The following is an 18,981-nucleotide window of genomic DNA, read 5'->3' on the forward strand; positions in this document are numbered from 1 at the left end:
TACCTCTATATAGCCTCCATTATTTTCTTGAAGAATAACTGAATAAATACATAGTGGTTTATGATTATGACTGTTATTGAATTATTCGTAAAAATAAAATTTTACAAGAATATCGTCGAGTCAACAATTATTAAATATAGAAACGAAATGAATATTTATTAAGAGATTTATCATTGTTTTGGTAAAAGTGACAACCAATTTACCACAAGGATGGCTGAAAGGTTATAGTAACTCGTAAGGAAAAACGACAGGAATATTATAAGAATTTCTTACAAAATTTCATTTAACCATTTTGAAATATTAACAATAGCAGTATAAAGGTGAAAACTGCTGAGAGAAGCAGTGGGACAGTAGTAACAGGAAGCCATATTCATATATTGGCAGAAACAATCACTAATTCAAAATTCAAATACTTGAAAATATTAATAATGCCTTATCTACTCGAAAAAATCAGCACGCAATATAATTTTTTGGTGGATGAAATGGACACATTGAAGTCTGTAGATGCCTCCTTATATTAGAATTGTTTATTTTAAGTGTACACCGTTCAGTAGAATAAGTGTAATTAAATAGTGTACGAAATATAAGTGACACTGCCTATTAATAATTTAATAATTTATATAATATAGGTACAGATTTAAAACATAAATTTAAATAAAGCGGTTCTACGCTATTACTATTGCAAGTGATTGTTGACAGGGTTAGGCGGTATCAAAGATACAACTGTATCTTTTATCTTATAATTATGTGATACATAATTTTAAAGTATCATGTATCATGATACATTTTATACAACTATCATGTATCTTTAATATCCTAACATTAAATATCCAATCTATGAAAATATAAAATACAATTATTTAATATTGCAATAACTTAGTATAATATTAATTTAGGTATAATACAAAAATAAAAACAAATAATATTTAGTTTATCAAATAACAGATAGTTGTAAAATAGGTATCAGCAATTGTGCAGCATCTTGAATGTATGAACTACTATTGGACGACTGAAAAAAATACATAAATAATATTATACATTTAGCTATGAAGTAAGTATAAATTAATTCAATTACCTCAAGATATACATCACTAATATTATTAGAAGTACCATCAGCATCATATTTTGTCAACAAACTTGCATATTTATTAGCAATAAATCGAATTCGACAACATACAGATTCATTTAGGCTAAAAAAAAATAATTTATTACAATTTGAAGGTAATAAATTGTCATGAAAAAAAATCATACAGAGAAAGTTTTTCAGCTTTTACATTGACTAGCTGATTTTGTGAATCAATCATCATAATTTCCCCTAATTTATAGAATAATTCCATTGCCGCTGCAGTTAATTCGGCTAGTGCTGAAATAGCTTCATTGTGAATACTATCCTCACTATCAAACTCTTTGTTTGATTTTTCATCAATTAAATCACTAACCTAACACAAAATATTTCATTTATTAATGCATTATTTATTAAATTGTATAAACTTACTTTCAGGATCTTCTCAGTTTTTACATCAGTACTTATTTGATTAATACAAGCAATTAATGCATTTTTAAACTCTTCTGTGGTCATTATTTTTTCATCATCATCAAAATCAAAATAACACAAATCTTTTATTTGATCCAATTTATCTTGAATATCGGTTAACTGAGTTCCTGAGTATGATAACAAAACAGTTTGAAGTTTCATTTGACATTGTTTTGATAACAATTCAAGACTCTCTAAATGAATTAATCCTGGAAAAAATATCCAAGTTATTTTATCAACTGTTGATATTTATAACATTTATTAGGGTTAAAAAAATAAATAAAAATGATACATCATTAATTACCTTGAAAACTATCTAACAAATATGCATATCCTTTTTTTATTTCAACTTGATTATTTTGTTTGAATTCAACTTCAGATTTTTCTTTAGCTTCTTGTAATACCTAAAAATTAGCAATTAAAAACACTTTATCAGCATATATATAAAGATCAACAAGAATATAGGGGATCTTTTATATATTAAAAAAAATGCATACAAAAAATAAATATTATATAAAACATTTTATATATCCCTCTCGACTATGATAAAATCCTAAATAGGCTACTAATGACAACTAATTATAAAATAATAAAAATTCTAGAATTTAAAAAAAAAATTGACTAATTACAGTAATTATTATTTACTTTTCTTGTTTTGTTCACTAGGTACATACCACTATAAACTACTATATAACTATTTTAAATTAAGTTCTTGGAAAAATTAAATAAAACTAAATACTCTGTCTCATGTAAAAGTAATCTCAGGCAGCAACTGATTTTTGTCTGGTATAGTTTGACTACACTTCTTAATTAAATTGGTTCTCGTTAGCTTCCATTGTCAAAAATTGACTACACCTAAAAAATTGCTTTACCGTGTTAATCTTAGCAAAATACAAGTTAGGCAGTTGTCGCCTTGTTGGAACAATAAAGTGATGCTCCTTAGAGCATGATATTTGGTAAGTGTTGGCTACACCCATTGTTATTGCTGTATGTGGTAGCCTACCTGAGGTTACTCTTGTACGAGTCAGAAACTAATTTAGTTTAAAATACTTTTGCAAGCATTTACTGAGAAAAAATCAATAAAATATAATACATTATACAATTGCTTTATGGTACAAAGTATAATTCAGAAGATATAAAATCAAATAATTCATTTATTAAAATATAGCATTATTTAAGTATAACACCAAACAATATTACTTTTTTTTTTATAATAATAAAAGTTTTAATAGAAAGAAGCATTGCAAAATATGAATATAATATAAAGGTTTATTTTATTTAACTAACTTACTGAAACCTATCGAGTTTTAGATTTTTTGGTATAAATATTTCTTATAATAAACTAAAATCTTAGCATTAAATATATATTTTAATAAATTCAAATAGATACCTGTGACAAATTAATTTTTTCAGTATTTTGAAAAAACATAGCTCTTTTTTTTCGCAAACCAGGATCACCATCTTGCAACACTTCTAATGTTTTTTTGCCTACTGTTTCTAATGTATCTAGACCTCCACTGATAATTTTACTGCCAGTAGTTTCAACAATTTTTGTAATTTGACTTACATTACTCAAAAAATAATTGGCGTCTAATATTGATTCCGATGGTTTTTCAGTTATTTCATCTAAAGCATAATATCATACAATAAAAAATAAAAATATATATAAAAATTATTACCATTCACATTTGTTTTCTTTAAATCTTTTATTTCTTTATCTTTATCTACTGATGCTAACTGTTCAGGTGCTGGTGCTCCAATAACATTAGTTAAACCTTGAGAAACTTGGTTTGTTAATATGCTTGCAGTTGATAAAAGTGAATTAACACTCCAACCACTGGACCAACCACCCCAACCCTAAACAAAAATCTTTGGTCACAAAAATTATCAAATAGATAGCCTATTTTTTTTTTACAAAATATCTTTGTATAAAAACAATAATAAACAATCTATCAAACTTGGATAAATTATTTGTTAATAGATATATTAATTTATAATTTAATAATAATAATAAATTAACATTTTTTACTTACACTTGTTTGTATACTAGTTTGTTTGATTTCATTTTGTTCAATTTCAGAAACTTGGGATCCAGACTTGTTGTCATTATTTACAACTAATTTATCCAATTTAGACTGTGCCGTTGACACTGCATTGGATACATCATTTAGCCCAGAGTGTTTTGTGTCCGCATTATCAGATACATTGGGTAAAGTAGACAACTTTGTTTCAGTTGGCTTATGTTCTACAGACACATCTGGTAGATCAAAATCACTTTCAATTTCCCATCCATCTTCATCTTTACTGCCTTCATCAGCACTTTCAAACTCTACTTCGGAATCTGACATGATTTCGCTAAATTATATATAATATTTATATGAACAAAAAACTCAAGTATTTACCACAATTTTCAACCAATTAAATTTTTTTTTTTAAGTGAATTTACTCTAACAGAATATACATCTCGACGTTGGTAAATAATTAAGTCATTTGGTAAATAACATGAAATATCTACACCATAATGTAATATCTATTCTGTATATATACTATACACATAATTCACATAATACACGCGTCAATATAGGTATTCTATATAATATCAATTTAATAATTATTAGATTTTAATATTTTATCATTTATGGTGGTGTTAAATATGATAACAAAATTTGATAATAGGTTAAAACCCACAGATATAAACAACACGGTCTTAATTCTTAAGTTATATTCTGTCCTTAAGTTAAGTTTAAAATGATTTTTATTTTCGCTTTTAAATTTAAGATAAAAATTGATACTGTAGCACAGAATAAATTAAATTAGATTTTCAAAGACCGTGCTATACATGACAAAATTTAGATATATTTTGTCATGGTGCTATAATATATTAATACAATTTAAATTTATGTTTTTTAAATTATCACCGACATAGCTAGTACCAAAATAAACGTATGCTATTGCCACGATTTTAGATAATTTTGATGATTATCATCTTAAATAGTGGCTAATGCCACTAATAATGGTTATTGGTTGCTTCCACGTATCATTTAAATTTTAAATTTCTAATCTAACAACAATTTTTATAAATTGTGTATCATGTATAGACATATTAAGTCCTAATATAATTATTATTATTAAAATATGTCTATGGTTTATTGGTATTATGAATTCATGAAGACCATTAACTGTATATTTATATTTTTTGTATAATATGATATACATTAGTACCTATACAAAATACTTAATATTTCAGCAATGCACAAAAATATTAATTTTGATGAATGACGATGACAAAATAATTTATCTTCTCGTGGTTTCGATTTATTTAGCATGTATTTAATTGTGATGCATGGTATTGTAAACTATAGTGTTGCATTCAGTCTATAGCGTAGTACAATGTACAACCATTTTAGATGAATGAATAATAATTTAATAATTTATAAAAAAAAAATTGAATTAAAACTAAAAAGATTTGAAAACAATTAATTGAAAAAACGTTACTTACTTCAGTAAAGCCACCAAAGATTCACTTGTAACTTCTGGCAACTGACCGTGCCACCAAAATATTTTGTTGACAAACTGTTATCAGCTTTATCATCTTACGAGTTTCGATTATCGCTTCAGCCGTACATTAGTTGCAGTTCAGCCTTCAATCAATTGTTGTAAATCGTGGTTCAATATAAATTGCTATAATGTGATCAAATCGATCTTTCATTATCGTTCGATGAAAACGATTTCGTGTTGTTATTTGTTTTTTGGTTTATTAGTCATTAGTTCATTATGCTACTATCGTTATTCAGTTATTCTTAAATCTTGATTTTGTACATTAGTTCTCGAATTTAACCGATATTTTACTTATCTCTTGGTTATTAATATTTCATACAGGATCACCGGTCAACCGAAAAGATGTAAAATTGTGTTTTATTTAGACGAAGTAATCTTATATTGTTAAAATGTGGGTGAACCCCAAGGAAGTGTTAATCCCCAACGCTCTTTGGTAAATTTAAATATATTGTCATTATGTACATTTTAATATTCAGTCTTGAATAAGTATTGGATTGAGATGAGTTATGATTATTTTGTTGTTTTTAGGCAAAATGAAAAAATAAGTGTATACTTTGTGTTACAACACCGCGTCGGTCATGGACAGGGGAATAAATTATCTTCATTATTAGTTGGAACATTTGATAGTCTTTTTGAAACCAAACCTAGTCCTTACAGGATCTTACATCAAACATCAAAATCAGAAGTGTATTATGGTATTATTGTTTTTGACAGCTCCTTTATTATAACACTGTTATTTATAATAAACTTGTAAAAATCTGCTAATATGGTATTTCTGTCAATTATTTCTAAACAAAGTATCAAAGTTAGTTGAGCCTTTTGTTGATCAGAGAATTATTCTACAATGGAATTGCTGAGGACTGACGATTCCATCTTGCTCTTAACAAACCATTGACATAAATATACATAATGCTATAAACTTGATTGAATCAAATATGTTTGATTTCTATAATGAAAATTGATGTGTCTCATACTACCTTTAGATCACAATCAATCCAGAACTTTAATACAATTTTATAACTTTTCTAGAATTTGAGTACATATATAAGATACAAGATTATAGTATTAATTAATAAAAATATTTAATTAATTATCCTTTTAAAAATTGCTAAAATCATTAAAGATTATAAATTAATTAATAAATATATTAACTTATACAATTTTAATTAACTAAACTTGCATTAATAACATTGATCTAATATTCAATATTTTTAATTTTTACATGACAGAAATATCACTGTTTACATAATGTATGGTTATTTGGTAATTTTAATACATAAACTTTTGAAAAAAAAAAGAAGTTTTTAATGTTTGTATAACTGCAGGGAAATCCAAAAAAAATATTTTGAGGCACTAGTTTTCCACAATAGGTTAACTGCCCCCTCCCAAGCATCTCTATTTTTTCTTATGCTTGAAAATATTGACTATATTATACTATTTTAGTAACAACTGCAATTTCTTAAAATTTAAGTTGGCTATGACTAGGGTCTTAGATTATAGGTTCAAAAACCATTGAAGTATGATGCTAATATTCTCTAAAAATATATTGAAATATTTTGCTTATATTTTTTTGAAAATGAAAATAAATATAATAGTATTCAAAAAATATGTTTCATTATTTATTTATTTGTTTATTTTTAATTAAAGATACTCTTATACATTTTGTATTTGTAACCTTTTCAAGAAAAAGTGACATATAATTAAAAGAAAATGACTAATGGTAATAATAAAAATATTTTCATAATTAATTTCGAAAAAAAAAAGTTGTTATTTTATTTTATTAGTAAATGATTAAAAGAAATGTTGAAGAGGTCTCAACATTAAAATTACAATAAATTGAAGTATTTACTTTCTCAAAATTTAAAAAATATCCCAACATTAAAGAAACTTTTTCCTAACCCCTAAAATATTATAAAATATTAAAAAAGATTCTTGTAAATTCTGTATTGAAAAGATGGTCTACATGTTTACTTGTTCTAAACTTCTAAGCTCAGTAATTATGTTTTTTTCTCTTATTTTTCGTTGCCTTTTACTCCCAACTATATTAATTCGAGTCAGTCATACTTATCCTACAATTTTATAGAGCCCTTATCCCACCTCTTTTATTTACATTCAGTAATTATATGTAATTAGTATATATGTGAAAGTCTAAATTATTATTTTTATAAGTATTAAAATGATTTTATTATTTTATATCTTAGAAATAGCTTGTGCATTAACTGAATCAGATATTATAAAAGATTGGGAATGGCTGGAAAATAACTTGGATCTCAAAATATTCGAGAATGAAGATGATGTCACTGATTTTGTTTGCTGTAAAATTAAAAGCTTAGTAGCAACTAATATATCTGAGACACCAGACGAAGAAAATTCTGAATCATTTAAAGATGCATCTATAAAATTTCATCGTCTGTTCAATGTGTCACGTGATACCACTCTAGTTTGTTATTATTCTTGCAGGCAAGTTAAAATTTATTTTTATTTTTCATCAATCGTTTTATAATTTTCAATTTGTGCTTTTAGCTATTTGAAAAAGAATATCCCTCGTCGAGGTTGGCTTTATTTGTCTGTAGAATATTTATGTTTTTATTCATATTTGTTGGGAATAGAAGATAAAATAGTTGTAAGATGGACCGATGTAATTAATTTGGATAAAAATAATGGTATGTTAACAGATACAATTAAAGTGACAACAAGAGACAAAAGAGAAGTAAGTATAACATGTTCTTTTAGTCATAATCTAAATTTGGCAATGAAATCTTTTGATCATAAAGCAACTAAAATGTACAGAATATTTATTTTTTATCTAGACAAAACATAAACTTTTAAGGACATACTTATCACGTTATTTAAATATTTCAACCCTTTAAAGTTGAATTAAAAAATTTAAAATGCCTAAATGAGTTATTACAGTTGAAAATAAAAAAAAGAATCATTGTATATAGAAGTATTTTGATATTTGAATTTTTCGTTTTGATAAAAACTTTGTAGTGTACAAAGGTAATAAGTGGCAACATGATAATAGCCTCAGGTGTCCATACTACCTGCTAACAAGCTAGTTAGACATGCATCCCCTCAATTTCTTTTTTGACTACAGTGCACTATTTGTGACTATTCTTGGGTAACCTACTGATAAATAACTTATGACTCTTTGATTTATTTGAAAAACATGGATTAAGACAGTCAGTATTTAAAACTAACTATATGCAATTACTAATTGAGCAATATATTCACTACTGTGTATAGGCCCAATAATTATAAAAGGATTACTAGATGGGCTAAGAGTCCAAAACTACTTCAATGTATTTTCAGAAATCATTGTAAAATATTTAAATAATCATTTTTAATTACAAAATGCAATTAACTCAGCCTTCTTTGAGCCTCCTTTGAAAAAAAGAATTAACTTAGCTGTATACTCTTATAATTTGAGAAAAAAAATGTGACCTTAATTTATTTATTTAATGAAGTTTTAATTTTACATTTATTTAACAATGTTCTTTTTTTTTTAGTATAAATTTTTTATGTTTCTACATTCATCGGATACATATGATTTAATGAAGCAATTAGTTAATCTAGCAATGAAAGGGTAATAAACAATTTACTTAATTTATTATTGTAATTATATGAGTATTAATATATATGTATTTATGAGTAATTAAGTCGTTCTTATGTAACTTATGTCATGTTGTACGCAATTATACCTTCACAGAGGTGAATAGCTAATATTGATGTATAACAACAAAATTAATACTTATTTTATTTGTTTAAATCAATATTATTTTTTATAAATTTGACCTTTCAAAATCTGTTTTTTTTTTTTGTTTAGAATTATTAATGATGTGTGGTTCAATAAAGATCATAATCTTCTTCTTAAAGTCAAGTAAATTGATTCAATATTTGTTAAATATTTTGCGAACATAAATAATTGTTTTATTTATTTATTACAGTAAGTATGTTCCTAAAAGACAGTCTTTTGTGAAACGTGACTTAGATGCAAGAGCATTGTCTGAAACATATCGGCTTCTATTTCGATTACCCTTAAATGAAAAACTAGATGGAATTACTAATGCTACATTGAATACATACAATAAAAAACATGTGTTTGGACAAGTATACTTATCTCAAAACTTTTTGTGTTTTAATAGTAAAGTAAGTGAATATTTATTATTTAGGTTATATTTAAAATAATTAAATTCTAATGCAAGATATTTTAACAGACAAAGGATCCATTGAATGTGATTATTCCATTATGTGATGTATCGCAAGTTGAGAAATTAGAACCTATACCTAATGATACGTCATTTGATAATGCCATTATAATAACTTTAAAACAAACAAATGATAATAAAAAACCTCCATTTTTCATATTTTCACAAATTATAGAAAGAGAATTTTTCTTAAAAAATATATCTGACTTTTTAGGCAGTTTAAAAACGTGAGTATTGTATTATATTTATTATTATTTTTCTTAGATTAATGTAAATAGGTAGAAATTATTTATTTAGCATTGATATTATAATATCACATGACATAAATTGTGTTTAAACTAGCTATTTATTTATAGAAGATCAATTTCTAAATTGCAAGTGGTTGATTCAATATCAGATAACGAAATAAAACAACCATTGAGATTTACTTTTCGAATGAAAGAGCAGGACAATGCTATTATCAAAATCAAACAACGAACTAAGGAAGTTAAATGGGAAATATACTTCAAAGAGCATGGAGACAGTATTTCGATGTATAGAACAAAAGAATTAGTTAAATTGGTTTTAGAGGGCATACCAGAATCGTTGAGATCAAATCTTTGGCTAAAATTTTCTGGTACGTAACATTACTACTATTTATTAATATAAAATTTGAACCACTTAAAAAATTGGAACTCATCATTTTATTGTACACAACACCACAATATGAATAGATGATGTATAACAGAGTACACAATATTCTAATTATTTATTAATTGTATGTTTAAAAATGTGGTGCCATCAGATGTCATAATGATGACTGCAAATATCTTTTCTATTATAATCATTATTAATTACTGAATCGTGTCCAAAATAAAGTTTCCTTTTTTTGTGAAATGAGTTATTATTTTTATTTTGTACTATGATGTCTTCAAAAAATGTATAAAAAATGATTTAACGTACGAGCATAGCCAAATATTTAGCCATTTAATTATACATTTACTATTACAAAATTAAATAATTCATATTTTTATGAGTTTTGATTTTTGTTGGTTAATTTAAGTAAAATTTTTGCCAAGTTTCAAAATATTATCTATTTTTTAATTATAGGTGCTTACCATGATATGGTGGCAAATCCAGGACTATACAATGAATTAGTAAATATTGCTTCTACAACTAAATCTATATCTCATGATGAAATCGAACGAGATTTACATAGATCATTACCTGAACATCCAGCTTTCCAATCTGAAATTGGTATTAATGCATTGCGTAGAGTCCTTACAGCCTACGCAACAAAAAATCCTCAAATTGGTAAAAAAAATAAAAGTAAAACTATTTAACTTAATTTTATTAGCATACATGTCTTTTGTTTAGGTTACTGCCAGGCCATGAATATCATTGCATCTGTGTTGTTAATTTATTGTACAGAAGAAGAAGCGTTTTGGCAGTTGGCCTGCATTTGTGAAAATATGTTACCAGATTATTATAACAACAAAGTAGTAGGAGCTTTAGTTGACCAAGGAGTTATGGATAATCTTATAGCAAATCATTTACCATTTATTTATGATATTTTGTCTAGACTTGGTTTGATTCAAATGATATCATTATCTTGGTTTCTTACAATATTTCTCAGGTAAAACAATTTTAAAAGAGCTAAATTAATTTTATGTTTATTAATATTTAATCATTTTTATGTTAATAGTGTGATGCCATATCAAAGCGCAATTCACATTGTTGATTGGTTTTTCTTTGATGGAGCTAAAGTCATATTTCAAGTAAATTTTATGAAATATGAAATTATAATTCATAATTTTTGGACATGCTTTAAAATTTTTTTAGGTGGCTTTATCTATTTTAGAAATGAATCAAAAACGATTGGCTTGTTGTCGTGATGATGGTGAAGCCATGCAAACTTTGTGCAATTATTTATCAGGAATCTATAACGAAGAATTTGAGCAAAGTGAATTATATAAAGATGGTGATAAAATAAATAAGGTAAAAATTATACAAACATTCTTTTTAAAATATTGCTTTTGGAATCTAAAATTTATTATTACACTAATATAGATATTTATATGTGTATACTTATACTGTATACGTATATACAATTTAACTAATTACAAGATATTTAATTATTATATAATTTATTAAACTTAGTAATTTAACTTTGCTAAGAAATGTTTTTTTTTTTTATTATATATTTAATATAAATATAGTACTAAATAGATATGAATAAACATAAAAAATATTTATATATTCTTACAGAGTGTGTCAGTTCAAGAATTAATAGACAATGGATACAAAAAATTTAGATCTGTTAATAGTAAAACTATTGAAAATCTTCGTGTCATGAATAGACTTAAGGTGGTTCAATCATTGGAAGATGGAAATGAAAAAAACATAGTCAGGTCATTAGTCTCAGATAATTATTTTTTACCAGATGAATTGATGGTAATTATAAACAATATATTTCATTTCCATATACTTTATTGATTTTAAAACGATAATTTTTATTGTTTAAATTTATTGAATAATATATTTAAAAAATGAAATATTTCAATTTTTGTCTTTTTTTATTTAGAATTTGCTAAGATTTGTTAGAGAAGAAGTAGTTTCTATGCATAAAAGAACTCCCGTTCAACCACTCAAAGCAGAAACACCTATGGAACCTTATGAATCTTATAGAATTGACTTTCATCTATTTGAAATCATGTTTATGGCAATTTCCCCCTTAGCTAAAAATAATAGTGTTAATAATTTGGCAGTTCGGCTATTTAAGGTATTTAAAATGTTTATATTAAAAATTTAATTTATCACAATATATCAGATGATTTTTTTTTTTCATTAGTTGATGGACAAAAATGATGATGGGTTCTTAAACTTCCGTGAGTTAACAGAAGCATTAGGCTTAACATCTACTGTTGATGTATCTATAAGGCTAAAAATTCTTTATTTACTACATTTATCACCACTTCTTTCAAATGATTTACTGTCTGCAACTGAACCAAGTAAGAGTCACAAATAATTATTCAGTTTAGTCAATATTTGTTACCATATTATTTTAATTAGATATTTCTGAAAGTGGAGCTGAATATGCCTCTGATGCTGCTGAATATTTTAGTGCTGATATTTCAAGTGGTATAATTTGTGGCAAGTCCCATATATTAGTATATTATTTTTCATATATATGTGTTATTTGTATTTAAAATATGTTTATTTATTTTAGAATCAAACTTAAATGATTTAAAAACACTAAGAAGTATTACTAATTGGAAACATTCTACAACTTATTTACCAACCATGTCTGAAGAACGTTTTGTTGCATTGTGTAAAACTATGTATAATCTCATTGAAAATTCACCTAGAGACCAAGAAATGCATAATAACATATCGAAAATAAGTAATTTATATACATTTTTAAAATATGTTTATTAGATAAGTTTTTACAACAACAAATAACTAAAGTGTAACCTCAAAATAGGTCATATTATAGATTATTTTTATTACTATTAAAATATAATTCTTGTAGCCACTATTGGGAAATACAAGAATTTATTAATTATTTTAAATACAAGTAACTTTTATTTTTCCTTTTTAATTTAACACATATCTTCTTTTCTATAAACACATTTTTGTTAATTATTAATACATAATAAACAAAATAATTCACTAGTATCATTATTTTTAAAATTATCTTTTATTATAATAATAAGTTGTATTAGTTAATTACTATTATTTAATTTTGTTCAAATATATTAATAAAAATAAAATATAAAATGTTTTAGGTGCTATTTTATTAGAACTTGGAAATTTAAATAAAGAAGAGTCAAATAAAGTGAGTATTTTATAATATAATCTAAAATAAAATTATATTTTTTAACTATTGTTATTATTTATATACAGTTTGAAAATAGAAATGACAGTGAATGGTTTATAAATGCAGAACAATTTGTTGCTACTGCATTGACAGTACAAAAACTGGTCGAGTTTATTGGTGTAAGAGGTAATGTCTTACAAGCTCTACACAAATTGAGAAATAATTAAATATTTGAATGTGATAATATTATTTTTATAACTATTAATCAATCATACAATATGCATAATTGTTGTTATTTATACTTTTGACAAAATCAATGCAATAGCAGGGTTCAACATCAAATAATAATAAAATATTTAAAACAATATTTTTACCAACTGTTAATACTTATTACTTATTAATTATTATAGTATATTTTATTTTTATATATTATATCATGTATCTTTGTATAATTATTGTTTATTTTATTATGAGAATTTATCTAATAAAACTATAATTTAAATTCACAATTGTACCTATTTTATTTCATGGATTATAATCAGATTACAGATTCTAATAATTACATGGCATATGCTACATCTTGCATGGGTAAAAATGAAATCAGTGATCATTTAAAAAAAAGATAAACTCAGTGTGACTAATGTAGTTTTGTGATTATGATATGATATGTTCATAGGCGCAAATAGGGGGCGCTTAGGGGGTATTAGCACCCCCGATTTTAAAAGTAGCACACTAAAATATTTTTTTATACTATTAAAATCAGTAACTATTCAATGCTATGCCCAGAAAATGAAGAGATTAAGCACCCTCAATTGTTTTATTGAAATTGCGCCTATGGATATGTTTACAACAGCATAACGCATAAGGAATATAAATTTATACCATGGTTTAAAAATAAATACTTAAGTTAAGACATTATACTAAACAAGTAACACTAGAAATAATTATTTATTATAATAATTTATTTACATAAAGTTGTAAAAAAACGGAATTGTTAATTTTACAATCGTGAAAAATTAATATTAATGACAATGAACCTCGAAAATACCAACAAAACAAAATAAGTATACATCATTAATTTATTCTATTTATTTCATTATAAACAAATAAATATTATAATAATATTATACAATTTTAAAAATATAAACAAAATAATAATAATATACAAAAACTAATTCATTTAAAAAAAAAATGAGAAATTTGCTCTATATGTTCAATAGGTTTTGAGTTTACGTCATTCAGTAATCTGCTGTGATGGATGTATTAAATTTGAAAGATTTATATCATATTTGTACACAGCCATTGGTAAATTATTTTTCTATTATAGTAATGCGGTTGGTTAAACTTGATTTTTAGTAATTTAATTTAATAGTTATTATAATATTACTATAGCTATAATTAACGTATCCTTACAAGTTATAGTACGCCGGTGTGACTAGGTAATAGGTTCGTGTCGTTCGTGATAAAAATAGCTTAATAATTAAACTAAATATTCAAAAAAATAATATTGATAATCTCATTATGCATTACGTAAATACTAAACACTATAGACTATAATAATATATTTACAATTTTTGGTGCAAATTTATCAAAATCTGCATGTGGATATGCACATATTATATGTGTCTTACTATATAATAGTATAACTCACTATTACTGTATTAGCCAACTATCTATTGTATAATATACCTAAATCTATCTATCGTTTCTGTTTAGCTTCACTTGAAAAATTCTTAGTTGTTTTTTGTCAAAATTGGTTTAGTATTTTTTTAGTACATAATATTAAACCTCAGCCACTTTACTTCTAATATACATACATTTATATATATATACCAATTTACCTATAATAACTGTCAAGACATATTATATACTCAATTTTACATTTATCCATATAGAATAATAAATTATACCTAATATAGCCTATAGGTCAGCGATTCCCAAACTTTCGGTAATAATATTATTATCTCTCGATAGCTGTACCTGTGTATAATACATAATTGTACTTTCAACATAGGCGGAGATTGGGGGGGGGGGGCTAAGCCTCCCCCAAAAAAATTTTTTTAAAATTAAAGCCCCCTTAAAAATATTAAATAAGCAATACAGTAATTTTGTATAGTTTGTAGAATTTTTATCATTATTTTATATTCATATATCCACAGTCGTATAAATGTACCTAGTTAAGTGGTTCTCAATCTTTTAGTACCACGGCCCAAATTTACCCTGAAAAATCTTTCGCGTCCCACATGGTTACACTTTTAAAAAAGTAGTTAAAAAACAAAATTTCTATTATATATTATATGTATTAATTTGTAATATATACTTAGTATTTTATAGGTTTATAAGCAATTTATTTTTATAAATGTACTTTTAATAATGAGGTGTATGTGAAATATGTGCTTGTTTTCTGTTATAGTTAATAATTGTTAACAGCATTGACATCATAATTCAAAAAATTGTTCACGACCCACTAATAATTGACGGACGACCCACACTTTGAGAAACGCTGACCTAGTACATTACATACATACTATTTACTAATTTATTATTTACGGTAACATACCGAACAATTAAGACATTATTATTGGTGATATTGAAGATATTAAAAAGAATATTTCACCTCAAGTATTTCTTAATCTGTATAAAATGATACAACTTGCTTGTTCTGCTACGTGCGAAAGAAGTTTTTCTGCTATGAGGAAAATAAAAACATGGCTAAGAGCATCTATACATCAAAAAAATTTTTTATGAATTTTCAATATAAAAGATAAGACTAAAGTTTTAAGTAATGAAGCTATTTTAAATACTTTTAACAAAAAATATAATATAGTAATAATAAATTAAGTTTATTAATAATTCTTTTTTTTATGTATGTAATTATTTAAGTTATTATGATAATGAGAACAATTTTTATGAGTGATTCAATGTAAAAATTAGTTTGTTGGGGGTGTGGGGGCAACGCCCCCACGGGTCTGTTTGGCATCAAATATTTGAGCCCCTCTCAATATTTCACAGGATCTCCGCCTATAACTTTTAATATTCAATGATAATTTGTTTCACACTAAAATTTATAATTACCTCTTTCTGTTGTAATTTTTATAATAATTATATTTAAATATTTAAAAAAAAATGATTTTATGTTTTTTTATAAAAAAAGTTCAAGTTGTCGCGGCACACCCTTTGAGAAACACTGATATAGGTGATTAAATATAATACAATAAAGAAAATTATTTTATCAAATTAAATTGTTTTCTATAGACTATTTAACCAATGTGCAATGGAAACTCTATATTTAAACAAAAAATACTTGATTTTAGTGAGCGACCTATTCATAGGTTGAAAACGAACCTAAAAAGTCTCAAGCGATCTTTATTGGTATAATTTTTTATTAACAATAGTCCATTAGTTATTGAGATTATTCTATATTAAAAACAAAATTAAATAAATAAAGAGAGAAACATTTATTGATTTATGTATGATAGCTAGGTTATCTAACCTACCTGTAATGTTTTTTACCTATAGACCAATTTTGATAAAGTACAAATTATATATTAAAATACTGAATACATAGGTACTATAAGTAAATATGGGTAGATTCAAATACCTAGCATCATTATATAAGGACATTACGTTCAATGAATAAATAAATAATATTCTAAGTACATTTTCCCAGTATAATATTTATATACGTACCAACGTACCTACTGCGTCATCATATGGGATGTGTTGAGAAAATATTTCTACTTAAAATTATAATAATATACTCGGCCATTATTATATATGCACTGCTCGAACCTTGAAACATGCGTTTTGAAATGTAAATTATATTTTACATGGAAATTGTCATTGCGTGTTGTAAAACGTAACATAATACCTAGTGTTTACAGTTATTTTCAGTTCCGTAAAAACCTATAAAATATTGTGATGGTGACTGAACGATTGTGATGGAATTTTATGACGCATTATGATGTATAGGTACAATGTACATACTTAACTACCTAAGTACCTAAACTCATTTATTATAATATAATTTATAAACTATAAGTTTCACCATTTATCCACACATAGATGCCGCAATACTGTTTAAGAAAGTAAGAAGTACTTCATAGTACGTCATTAATAGTTTTATACCAAACCATGGTCTATGACTTATTCACACTGTTTTAAGGTAAGGTGGTGTTAACTCAAAATCTACAATAAGTATATAATAATAATAATAATATATACAGTATAAAATAAAAATATATTATTATATAGCTACATATATGTTTCAAATATAATAATACTATTATAATTTAAATAATTCAATTTTTCTATAAAAGTACTACTTATATATAAAATAGTAAAAAAATATTTGACTAAAAATAATTTATTTCTCAAAAGATAAAACGTGTTGTTCCTCACGCCTTAATATAATATAGACAATCTATTAAGTACCTACTATTGAAACAAAAATAAAAATTCACAATGATAACTGTACACAATTAAACTGCTGTTGTGAATCAAAAATATAGAATACAATTTTAAATATTTAGGTATTTAAATTAGTAGATATAGTATTATGAGATGGAAGAACCACAAATTCATCCGCCTATTATAATAAAAAAACTTAGAGAAATGATAAATATGTATATTAATTATATTAAGAAATCAAAAGAAAAATTTATAATATCCTAAATTGTATCAAATTTATTTAGCATTGGTGGAATCATTAATCTCCTAATGGTATAAAGGCTAAGATGCTTTTGATAATGCTATAAATATATTTTTAAATACTAGCATGTCAAAATCAAATTATTAAAATTTTACTCAATAAAGAGCAAAATAATGTAAGTACCCAATAAAAAATGAATACACAGAATTAAACATACTATCGTTAAGAAAATATATCTAAAAATTACTTTTAGCTAGGTATATTTAAAATCCGTGATTTATTACAATTAATAATGCAAAGAGCAAGTATAAATTACAATAATATAGGTAGGCTTAAAACAGTTTTAGGATTAAAAGATCAAGTAAAACCACATCTCTATCTGGTAAATATTTTGAAATAATCGCTACCAAATTATGTAAGAAAATACCATCCTATATTATATTCCTGTATAGTAAACCTTCCAATCAATTTATTCAAAAAAGGCATTTTTTAATGGCTATTGCGGAATCCTAGGATTCCTGGGACTCCCGAAACTCCCCTGCGTTCGCGTTTGTATTGTATTAAATATTGTAATCATATTTCCGATATTTATTTTGAATATTATAATAAGAAATTTAACTTATCTATCGATAAGTTTTATCGATAGATATTATAATCATAAAGTTTAAGATAGAAATGTTATTTTTATATAATTGTATTTAGAACTCTTGCATGCCCCCCCCCACACGGTTTCAACAGTGGGGCTAAGTACTTGTATACGTATGAAATAAAATAAATATATATTCCTCTCAAATGCACGAATGCACGATTTCCTTTTGGAATAAAATGTTCGCCCAGTAGACGGTATATAATATGTGATCAAGTGTAATTATTTCTAGTTTTCTTCTTTATACGTTAACGGTTAACGTTATATTATTGTATTGAGGTAACGAGAAAATTATATCCTGTAAATCTGTACATAATATACCGTAACTCTAAACCTTTGTGTAATTGTACCGTTACTTATTTTTATACATCATCCACCATTTATTTTGACAGTATATAGGTATACATATCTATTGTATATGTATTTGAACTGCATCACTGCATCAGTCATCTTTTATCTTTCACAATTGATAATATTATACATGCCAAATTTTGGCGTATCACCACTGTTACCCGTTTACGAATCGTGTCAATGAAATAGTTGCATATCTGTCGACACCTCGACACTCGACAATTATCTATTCAC

The 18,981-nt window shown here is 25.1% G+C and overlaps 2 protein-coding genes across 5 annotated transcripts; one reads left to right on the plus strand and one right to left on the minus strand.

Moving 5' to 3' along the window:
* Positions 1-849: 849 nt before the first annotated feature.
* LOC113561057 (protein FAM114A2) lies at positions 850-5,146 on the minus strand. 3 transcript variants are annotated; one of them, XM_026967258.1, is made up of 9 exons: positions 5,034-5,146; positions 3,568-3,889; positions 3,214-3,391; positions 2,925-3,160; positions 1,839-1,938; positions 1,496-1,743; positions 1,252-1,439; positions 1,076-1,190; positions 850-1,009 (listed from the first exon to the last, which is right to left on the minus strand). In XM_026967258.1, exons 2-9 carry the CDS (start codon positions 3,880-3,882, stop codon positions 935-937), a joined length of 1,455 nt encoding a protein of 484 aa, XP_026823059.1. In that variant the 5' UTR covers positions 3,883-3,889; positions 5,034-5,146; the 3' UTR covers positions 850-934. The 3 variants fall into 3 exon arrangements, with proteins under 3 accessions (XP_026823059.1, XP_026823060.1, XP_026823057.1); XM_026967259.1 differs by lacking the exon at positions 5,034-5,146 and adding an exon at positions 3,937-4,119; XM_026967256.1 differs by lacking the exon at positions 5,034-5,146 and having other exon boundaries at positions 3,568-4,119.
* A 4-nt stretch (positions 5,147-5,150) lies between these two features.
* LOC113561056 (TBC1 domain family member 9) lies at positions 5,151-13,431 on the plus strand. 2 transcript variants are annotated; one of them, XM_026967254.1, is made up of 20 exons: positions 5,151-5,525; positions 5,621-5,787; positions 7,294-7,552; positions 7,616-7,802; positions 8,602-8,678; positions 8,919-8,972; positions 9,040-9,241; positions 9,310-9,527; positions 9,657-9,916; positions 10,390-10,593; positions 10,657-10,915; positions 10,985-11,057; positions 11,122-11,277; positions 11,548-11,733; positions 11,864-12,061; positions 12,131-12,290; positions 12,352-12,432; positions 12,509-12,682; positions 13,068-13,117; positions 13,186-13,431. In XM_026967254.1, the coding sequence occupies exons 1-20, from the start codon at positions 5,482-5,484 to the stop codon at positions 13,324-13,326; spliced, it is 3,150 nt and encodes a 1,049-aa protein (XP_026823055.1). In that variant the 5' UTR covers positions 5,151-5,481; the 3' UTR covers positions 13,327-13,431. The 2 variants fall into 2 exon arrangements, with proteins under 2 accessions (XP_026823055.1, XP_026823056.1); XM_026967255.1 differs by having other exon boundaries at positions 12,352-12,420.
* The last annotated feature ends 5,550 nt before the right edge of the window (positions 13,432-18,981 follow it).

This window comes from Rhopalosiphum maidis, chromosome 4 (genome assembly GCF_003676215.2).
Source record: "Rhopalosiphum maidis isolate BTI-1 chromosome 4, ASM367621v3, whole genome shotgun sequence".
NCBI classification, from domain to species: domain Eukaryota; kingdom Metazoa; phylum Arthropoda; class Insecta; order Hemiptera; family Aphididae; genus Rhopalosiphum; species Rhopalosiphum maidis.

Bases quoted from the DNA above. Each gene is read 5' to 3' on its own strand.
- LOC113561057 (XM_026967258.1), bottom strand. From the start codon at position 3,882: ATGTCAGATTCCGAAGTAGAGTTTGAAAGTGCTGATGAAGGCAGTAAA. The intron at 3,392-3,567 runs GTAAGTAAAAAA...ATTTTTGTTTAG, and splicing joins AAACTAGTATACAAACAAGT to GGTTGGGGTGGTTGGTCCAG. The intron at 1,939-2,924 runs GTATCTATTTGA...GCTAATTTTTAG, and splicing joins AAAAAATTAATTTGTCACAG to GTATTACAAGAAGCTAAAGA.
- LOC113561056 (XM_026967254.1), top strand. From the start codon at position 5,482: ATGTGGGTGAACCCCAAGGAAGTGTTAATCCCCAACGCTCTTTG. The intron at 5,526-5,620 runs GTAAATTTAAAT...TGTTGTTTTTAG, and splicing joins TTAATCCCCAACGCTCTTTG to GCAAAATGAAAAAATAAGTG. The intron at 12,433-12,508 runs GCAAGTCCCATA...TATTTATTTTAG, and splicing joins TTCAAGTGGTATAATTTGTG to AATCAAACTTAAATGATTTA.